Source organism: Raphanus sativus, chromosome 1 (assembly GCF_000801105.2).
Source record: "Raphanus sativus cultivar WK10039 chromosome 1, ASM80110v3, whole genome shotgun sequence".
Taxonomy (NCBI): domain Eukaryota; kingdom Viridiplantae; phylum Streptophyta; class Magnoliopsida; order Brassicales; family Brassicaceae; genus Raphanus; species Raphanus sativus.
The window spans coordinates 24,161,034-24,171,139 of record NC_079511.1 but is presented as its reverse complement, the minus strand read 5'-3'; the positions used below and the strand labels follow the sequence as shown (position 1 = coordinate 24,171,139).

The 10,106-nt window shown below is 31.8% G+C and overlaps 1 protein-coding gene across 2 annotated transcripts; it reads right to left on the bottom strand.

The window, feature by feature from the left end:
- Positions 1-2,897: 2,897 nt before the first annotated feature.
- Positions 2,898-7,837, bottom strand: LOC108806611 (uncharacterized). Of its 2 annotated transcripts, XM_018578771.2 has the most exons (8): positions 7,544-7,837; positions 7,341-7,462; positions 6,473-7,191; positions 6,150-6,401; positions 5,865-6,056; positions 5,718-5,792; positions 3,435-5,621; positions 2,898-3,342 (listed from the first exon to the last, which is right to left on the bottom strand). In XM_018578771.2, exons 1-8 carry the CDS (start codon positions 7,735-7,737, stop codon positions 3,064-3,066), a joined length of 4,020 nt encoding a protein of 1,339 aa, XP_018434273.2. In that variant the 5' UTR covers positions 7,738-7,837; the 3' UTR covers positions 2,898-3,063. The 2 variants fall into 2 exon arrangements, with proteins under 2 accessions (XP_018434273.2, XP_056844484.1); XM_056988504.1 differs by having other exon boundaries at positions 7,341-7,837.
- Between the last annotated feature and the right edge of the window lie 2,269 nt (positions 7,838-10,106).

Below are 10,106 nucleotides of genomic sequence, written 5' to 3'. Positions count from 1 at the left end.
TATATAAGTATATAAATTTATTTCGAATACATTTGGATATCGGAAATACTTTGGTTCGATGGATTTGGTTTCAGTTTTCTAAATACCAAAATTTTAAAACTTAATCAATTTTGGTTCGGGTTTGATACTTCTTTTTGGATCGGGCACGTTTCGATTTTTAAGATTCTGATTTTGCCCAACTCTAAGATTAACATGAAAAACAACATATTTTATAAAAATATATACCCGCACAGACGTGCGGGTCAAAATCTAGTTTGATTTAAATGCAAAACTTTTTAAATCAAAATTCTCACATATTCCATTAATATAGTTCGTTCAATCTTTAAAGCCTAATTATTTATAAAACATATAAGAACATTGTAAAAGATTAATAATTGTTATAAATACAATTGTATTTTCTTTTTGAAATTGGACAAAATATTTGTTGGACTCATTGGACATATACACACTGTATTTTTTTTTTTGGCATCTATACACACTGTATTTTAAATACAATATAAATAATTTGAAATTGTTGTTTGGTAATATAGATTAGATTAGTTTGTTTTAAGAAAATTTAATTAAATAAATGAAAATTCAAATACCAACAACCAAACAAACTAAGAGAATTAATTCTAAACTTCACATATGAATAACATATAAGCAAAATCCACTTAAATGACTTCTCAACTAATACATAGGAGGATTTTTAATTGTACATTATAATTAACCTTTTTATTGATTAATATTATTTTCAAACCACTTACCATATAATTTTATTATAATCAAAGCTATATGAATTTATACCAAAAAGCTATATGAATTATATTAATAGAGTATTAACTCTAGTCTCATATTAGTACAATGTTCCATTTTTAAAAAATTTACATTATAATAAACTCGTAAATATATGTAAAGATTGATAAAAATGTTATTTTATCGTCATTTCTAAAGATATTGTAATATTTTTCAAATTTAGATAATTTAACAAAAAATTAAACTTTTAGCTTCATATTATGGATTAAATAATCTAAAAATATTTTTCATTTGTTTATGGTATTATAAATTAATCATTGTTAGAAAATGATGATTTTGTTATTTTTAAATAAACTATATAATTTTAAAAGTAAGCTTCAACAAATATATAAATAATTAACTTATGAAAGTATACTATTATAACATTATTATACGATATTTATTTAATTTAAACATGTATCTTATTATACTATCTATAAATCCAAATGATCATCTGTTGTTTAATTTAATTATTGTAAGTCCAATAAAAATATTAAGGGAAAATCGCATAAAAAACTCTCAAAGTGTCACTTACTAGCACTTTAAACCTTGAAAATTTTTCACTAACACTTTTAACCTTCAAAGTGACATTTGTATCATAAAAAACCTCCAAATCAAAAAATTGACCGGTTCAGCAGGTAATTTTTCAAAAATAATTATTTAATTAATAAAATAAACAAAATAACTAAATAAAAATCAAAAAATAAATAAAAATCGAAAATTCTAATAAAATTTACAAAGATGAAAACAAAAAAATCAAAAAAATAAATTAAATTTTAGAAAATTAAATAAATATATTAAAAATTAAATTATTTTCTAAAATATTAATAAAAATAACTAAAAAATTAATAATAAATAAGATTAAATTTAAATAGAGAAGAACTAAATAAAAAGTTCACATTTTTTAAAAAAAAATGGAAAATATAAAATTCAAAATTCACTAGTGACGATGATGGTTTCTCACATAACCAGTAATAATGACGATAATTGCCATATCTCCAACGATAGTTTCAAACATCATCTTGAAAATGACAAAAAAAAAATCTTTTTCAAACTTTTGAGTTTTCATTTTTTGAAATATATGAATTTTTTATTTTTCTGTTTTTTTAATTTGATTTCATTTAGTTTTGAATTTTAATTTTCTAAATTTTAATTAATTTTCTGATTTTTTCTAATTTTCGGATTTTTATTAATTAATATATAATTACATAAGAATCAAAAAGTTAGAAAAAAATCCGAAATTAATTATTATTTAGAAAATTAAAATTCAAAAATAAAGATCAAATTAAAAAACAGAAAATAAAAAATTCATATATTTCAAAAAATGAAAATTCAAAAGTTTGAAAAAGATTTTTTTTTGTCATTTTTAAGATGATGTTAGAAACTATCATTGGAGATATGGCAATTATCGTCATTGTTAATGATTATGTGAGAAACCATCATCGTCACTTGTGAATTTTGAATTTTGAATTTATATTTTCCATTTTTAAAAAAAATTATGAACTTTTTATTTAGTTCTTCTCTATTTAAATTTAATCTTATTTATTATTAATTTTTTAGTTATTTTTATTAATATTTTAGAAAATAATTTAATCTTATATTTATTTAATTTTCTAAAATTTTAATTTATTTTTTTGATTTATTTTTTGATTTTTGTAAATTTTATTAAAATTTTCGATTTTTATTTATTTTTTGGATTTTTATTTATTTATTTTATTAATGAAATAATTATTTTTGAAAAATTACTTGCTGAACCGGTCAATTTTTTGATTTGGAGGTTTTTTATGATACAAATGTCACTTTGAATGTTAAAAGTGTTAGTGAAAAAACTTCAAAGTTTAAAGTGCTAGTAAGTAACACTTTGAGCATTTTTTATGCGATTTTCCCAAAATATTAATGATTGAATAATTTAATGTAATCAATTTTAATAGATAGTCCATTTTAAAATATCATACATCAAAATAGTCATAGTTTTTTTTTTAATATAATAGTCATAATTTTTCTTTTAATATAATAGATGAAACAATTACTTCAACAAGCTCGAAATGCAGCTCTCATAGCCATTCACTAATTTTGTCACTTTTACTAATCAAGTAAATAAAACTCTTAAACGCAATAAACAGTGAGAGAGAAAGAGAGATCATGCTCTACATAGTTTCGAAACGTGTATAACAGATCCCATTTAAAGCACTCAAATCCTGGAACTTTTCAACTCTTCATATACATGCTTTTGACCATTTACGTTCCACTAAAACCCACAAGGTAGTCCAACATCATTATCAACCGCACCTAGTTTACCCTTGTAGTCCACAAGGCATGCATTGCATTCAAGTCGCTCAGACTTTTCGACTTGAGTGACGTTTTATACAGCTCTCTTAGTTTCCCAGAGGTCTGAGACTTGTTTGCTCCTTCCGCAGGTATGGATAAGGTCAGCATTCTCTTGAGAACCATCTGCGATTGGGCCCAGAATTTGAAGTAAAGCTCCGGGTCCTCGGTTCTTAATGATTCCGCATGAGTTTCAGAAACGTGGCGGCCCTCAAGCAGGCAAGAGAAAGCCGTCTCAAGCATCTGAATCAATAACAAAAAGAAGTTGCATAATTATAAGATATAAAACAAGTCATTCTTCATACAAAGTAAATAGGTAATAATAGAGCACTTACAGTGTTTGATTGCCAGAAGTTTGAAAGGCTAAAGGAAAGAGCCGACCTCTCTATCAGAATCGTCAAGAACATTGAGGGATGATTCTCAGGGCCATAAAAGTCCATTGATCTCTGCCAGTTTCTATCTGCCAACAACGCATACTGCTTGGCTCTCTGGATGACATTAGTGGCGCGCTGCTCAGTTTCCAAGATCCTTAAGCAACGATCTTTGTGATACCTCGCTAACTGAAGGTAAGCGTAAGCAGCTTCCTGTCTGCGTATTTCCCCAAGAGATTCGTATAAAGCCAATGCCTCTCTTATAGCATCACTGGCTGATACTTCATGTTTTAGAACGGTTGTGTCTTCTTTTGCTAAAATCATTCCAAATCTTAGATGTGTATGAGCAAGCTGCGTGTAGACCTCAACTTTCAGATTCTCTGGAACCGAATCAGCGGCGACGCTGTGTTCTGTCTTTGCTGCCATGTAATAACCGAGTGACTTGCTGTATTCTATTTTTGCACTCTCCAAAGCTTGCTCGTAAGCATTTTTGAAAGCAGGATGCAGTTTAAGAGCTTCCATCTTTGAGACTATTTCTTCAGCTAGTGCTCGTCGCCCATGACCCAGGTTGCAGTTGATAAGTATAACATTCGTGTGGTCGTGAACTTCCTTGAACGCCACGATAGCATCAGCAAAAGCGTCTTCAGCTTTGTTGAGCGCTTTGCTCTCGAGACGGTTCCGACCAAGTTCATTACAGACCCAACCTTTCTTTCTGTTGAGAGACTGAAACTCGTTACAGCCACTTGGAAGCTCCTGTAAAGCTTTTCTAGTTTCCTCATAACAGTTCAACGCAGCCAAGAGATTGCTCTCTGCATCATCATCAGACTTCGAACCCTTGAGATACTTGAATATTCCTCCCTTTTTCACTCCCTTAGAGCTGGATTCATTCTGCTGATCCAGAAAGACAGCTTCTTTTGTTCCTGCTGACGTCTCTATTTCTTTAGAAGAGCTGGATTCATTCTGATCCAAAGTGACATTAACATGTTCATCTTCAACATTTCGTGAGAGCCTGCTAGTGACATTCTTGGACTTGAGTTTCCTATTGTGCTTTCTGTTATGAGACACAGTACGGACACTGCTTCCACTGCTGCTGCTACTTGCGCTTCTTCCACTGCTTGCTCTGTCACCCTTACAACTGCAGTTTACTAATGAGCACGTGGAGCAATTTTGACTGTACTCAGATAACTTCTTCTTAAGCCTCTCTACTTCTTTTACTATTTCTGACGGCATTCTTAACTGACTGTTAGATGTCACTTTTGGTCTTTTTGCCAGCTCTTGGCCTTTAACAATGTGGAACTGAACATATATATCACCGACCAGCATCCACACTTTAGCCCAAAAGAGTCCTGCTGATGAAAGTTCCGCTTCAAAATCTGTTGCCTCTTGGGACTTCGACTGCAGTGAAACAGACTTGTTCATTGAGGAAACAAACAGTGTCTCTTCAAACTTATGCGGCATTGATCCATAAACAGAACAGGCTAATTCCACAGTATTCAAAGACTGGTGCAACTGTCCGTCCTCTTTGTAAGCCTCCCCTAGAGAAAGGTATGATTCACCAAGTAGTAGAACAAGGTTCCACAGTTTCCTATCTAGTTTAGATGTTGGAAGCCACTTACGGATATCACAGACTTCAATACAATCAGGATCACCACATGAGCATTTGGAAAAATCAACAGGAGGTAATGCCTCATTAAATGGACCGTCCTGTTCAGCCTGTTCTGAAGACTGTAGTTGTCGTGTCCACCTGAGAGACTTTATAGCTTGAGAAACGTGGTGAACTGCTGCTAGCTTCGATGAAATCAGATACGTTGTAGTCTCAATCAGAGGTGCAGGAGCTTGGCTCACATGACCAAGAACGAGATTGGCATCTGAATTAGCAGAGGTTTCGGCATCATGTGAATCTGGACTGTCTGAACTTAATAGTTTCTTGCAGGGTGGCACATCTTTCTCAAACTCTTCAGTGAACTTGTCCTCCGAGAAAATCACCTCCTCACTTTCACTGACAACAGTAACAGGATCAAGTGATTCCTCTTCTAGATCTGTAATTTCGACTTCACGTTGCACATTATTAGACTCGAAAGTCAAATCAACTTCCTCGTCATTATTCAGAATGAGCCTTGCAAACTGCTCATGTGCATATGCTCGAACAACCTATCAAGAATGGTATCACTAATGAGTTCCCATCAAAGATTTAGCAGAAAAAAAAGGCTCAAAGCTACTTAAAAGATCGTCTTAAGAAACATATACCATATGATCAGGCTCGTCTAAGAAATTCAGACATTTTCTAAGGAACCTCGCACACTTGGTCCGATCATTTGGCACCTGGACAAGATGCAAAGTGTTAGAAAAGCATTGTTATTATCTTTCACGCATATTAGTACACTGTCTCCTTACCACAGACAAAGAAAGTCTATGACCAACACGATAGAGTAGATTTCCTAAGGAAAACAACGAGTCACTTCTCCCACTGTGAATCATAGACGGCAATGTGCTTGCACTGTCGTTTTCATCTCCTGGAGATTGGCTGTTTGAAATAATAGAGAGATCAAAGAGCTGAATCACATCTTCACCCGCACTTTTGTAAAGCTAAAAGAAAAACGACAAAGCCAAATCAATTGTAAGTAATGACATCAACAAGTAATAGTTCGAACTGAAGATATAATAAAATTATAATGTTACCCAATAAACTCCAGGATCATCTTTGCAATTTGACTGAAGAAACCTTAGAACAGCATGGCCATTCTTCTGAACAAAATGAGGATGAAAGGCAGGTGTACCATCCTCAGCGATTCCTTTTAGTAGAAAGATGTCATCTGTTTTTAAGAGTTCATACCCTTGGACAACACCTTTCTCATGGTAGCAAATTGCTAGCTCGGGCACACTTGCCATTACATTATCAAGCCAAGCTTCAAGCCAAGTTAAAGGTGTAACCTGTGAGAAAAATTAGAAGTGAACAGTTAACATAGATCTACTAAAAATCAAAACGAGTCCAGAGCACTAACCTTTTCGCTAAGGTCCCACAAATGCAAGCTAACAGACAAATACTTGTCGTTGCTGAAGAGAAGCAGATCACTTCCCAAAAGCATGCGGAAGTTGTGGAATTGCCAAAACAGAACTCTCAAGAACTCATTTCTCCCACATCTTCTGTGTTTCTCAGAGTCTCCTGACGGCTTGATCTTCCGATTCTTGTCACTGACTAGAGTATTTTTCCTAATCGGCTCACGTTCTTTGTTCTTCTTTTTCCTCTTGTCATTTTCACAAATAAGACCATCATGCTCCAGTTGTTTACTACTTCCGGCGTTGTCAAGTCTGTCGTCAGGAGCAGTCTCTTCCGCGGGGAGAGCAGAAGAAGAAGAACTTGACTGTCCCTCTGCATGTACGGGATGTGTTGGAGGGCAATCACAGGCCTCCATCCTCACAGAATGCATAGCAAAGTTGAGAAACAAAGACTCATCCACGTTTTTTGTACATTGGGGTTGATTCTTGTGCCTCCTAATCAGTTTATCTCCTTCTTCAACATCAGGTCCAGGGTTCAAAACGAGAGTCTGTCCAACACGTTGAACAGCAATGGAGACTCGAGCCTTGGAGTAAGGTATCTTAAAAATCTGCTTAAGAATGTCAACCGGGGCAATGACGTCTATCTCATCTCCATATTCGGCTAAACCCGATACAGCAAGTGCTTCACATTTCTTGTTTATAACATTACCCTCTTTAGATATATCTGTCATAACCAAAAAAAAAACATACCACGTTACATGGACTTCACAAGTAGAGCTAGTACACAAAATAACATTACCTAGCAACATAGTCGTAACAAAAAATATATACTATTAATAGAAGCCTTAGACATAAAAAAAATAAAAAAGGTACCTCCGGTGATTCTAGACTTGACAACGGCGAGGGGTAATACTTGCTCGGGAAAATCAGTTAGGAGAGGAGGTCGATTGAGATCTGTCTTGAGCGGAATCTTCTGGTACCTTGGAGCACTAACTCTGCAACACCAAACAAACAGTTTTTTTTTTAAATTAAAAAAAAAAACAAAAAAAAAGCTTAGAAAAGATGCAAAACGGTACGTTTCGAGGGAAGGTAAGAGAGCGGAAGTGAAAGTTGGGAAGGAGTTATCGGGGAGAACGGGAAGGGAGCCACAGAGGAAACCGATCGGTTTCGAGGCGGCGATCTCCATAGTTCCGACGCATTGCAAATCTCTGGAGCTTTCGATTGTGTTCGGGAGACAATGCGACTTTGGAGCAGCAGTTGATTGATCCATAATTGAGTTTGTTTCGTCGTGAAATCAAAGTAAACCCTAGAGTTCTGAGAGTTAACGAGGTTTGGGGAAGACGGTGAGAATTAGAGATATGATTAATCTCCGGTGGTGTTTCCAGAACTTTCTCTAGCACTTGCAAGAAGCCCAACACTGTTGGAGTGTTGGGCTTTTGATTGAAAGCCCATTCTTCTATTTTGGAGTTATTTCTTTTAAAGTGTTTTAGCTCAGCAGGAGGTACCTAGTAAAAATTTGTTAAGGAGAAATAGTCAAAAAAGGTGGCGTAGAGATTACATGATTATCCTCAGGGAGTTATGGATAGTTTATTAGATAAGACTAGGCATTCGGTTCGATTTTATGATTCGTTTAGATATTTAGAAATTTTGGTTCTATTTCGGTTAAGTTCTTTCAATTTTTGGTTCGGTTTAGATAACAAAGTTGGGAATCGACTTATATCTAAAGTAATTTTGAATCCTATTTTTTTTCCTATTTGATTCCGATTCGATTTCAGTTTATATCCAATATAATTTTAGATCTCATTATTAAGAAACAAGCATTCTTCTAGGTCACAATGAATCTATGAGTTTTTAGGTAGAATTGCAATATTTTTTGTAGAGATATTTTTTATGTTAATTTTCTTACTTCAATATATTTTTTAGACCACTTATTGTTAGATTGATAAAATGAACGTTTGATGCAAAGGAAAAAAAAAAGAAATCAAGAAATGACCATGTTGCCTATTGTTATAGCGTACTAAGCAATAACGAAATGAAACATTTGCCTATAACTCTATAAATTACTCCATCTGTTTCATAATACTTGATGTTTTGCCTTAGTGCACAAAGATGACTTTTTCTTGGGTTCACTCCCTATAGTGAACCTAAAGGTTCACCAACCAATAGAAAATTGTCATTTTAAATCTAGTATCTTTTAATTAAGAAAACAAAATAACTTGGCAAATTATATTATGCTTTTAAATAAATAAAAAGATTAAATAAATAAAAATAACAATAGTTCTCAAAAAAAAGATTATTTAAAAAATTATTTATTTATAACATTTAGAATTTAGTGTTTAAGATTTATAGTTTAGAATTTATCTAAATGTTTAGTGTTTTTCCAAAGGTTAGGGTTTACCCAAGGGTTTAGGGTTTACCTAAGAGTTTAGGGTTTAGGATTAGAGTTTAGGGTTTAGTGTTTTGTTGACAACATGTTTAGTGTTTTTCCAAGGGTTTAGGGTTTACCCAAGGGTTTAGGGTTTAAGATTAGAGTTTAGGGTTTAGTATTAGAGTTTAGGGTTTAGTATTTTGTTGACAACATTAATTTTTTTCAGATTAAGAAAACTAGATTTTTCTAAAAAAGTTATTTTTAAAAAATTATTTTAAAATCAATTAACCAATAATAAAAAGACAGTGAAATCTAATTGGTTGAACATTTTCCAATAAACTTAAAGTTAATCTTAAAATCTCAAAACTTCATCTAATTTAAAACGAAATTATCCTTCTAAAACATCAACTATATTGAAACGGAGGGAGTATTAAACTACAATAAAAACTCTATAAATTAATAAAGACAAATATTAAATTAATAAAATATCTAGTTCTGAATTAGTTAGGTTCAAAATACAATACAAAACTGATAATAGTTTTTAAAAAAAATCGAATATAAATATATGATCCCATTGATATCATAAAGTAATAATTTATACACATACAGATTATATAAATACACAAAATATTACAATGTTTGTTTTTGAGATTAATTACATATATTTGTTACTTCAATTTTTTTTGGTTAAAATATTTAATTTATTACTTCAATATATTTTGATATTATTTGATAAAATTATACCCAATACCATATTTAAATTATATGAAACATATTTTATATACACTAAACAATATAATAAATTAAAATGAATTTTAAATTTATAAAATTTGATTAGTAGATATATAATAAATTTAACTATTTTGTTTTACAAAAATATATATTTAAAATTCAAAAAAATCTAAAAAGGAATACTTACGCAAATTAATATAACTACTCTGTAAAATTCTGTTTACTCTTGCTTACACTTGTGTTTGTTCTTTGTGGCTGAACAGAATGAAAGAAGTAGCTGCTGGTGAAGTTCCCGTTACATTTGTTGTGAAATACCAAGGATTCAGAGTTATCAGAAGATGAAGTGAAACAATTCGTGTCTAAACAGGTAAAAATGAGTTTTTGCTTTGATTATTTTTTTTTGCATAACTTTTGCTTTGATTATTGCATACATATAATCATTTGGTTAATGCAATATTTTTTTTATACCTATTTGAATCACACAAGAAAATCAACAAAGTTTTCTTGGTTGATTCTATTCCTAAAGCTCCATCAGGTAA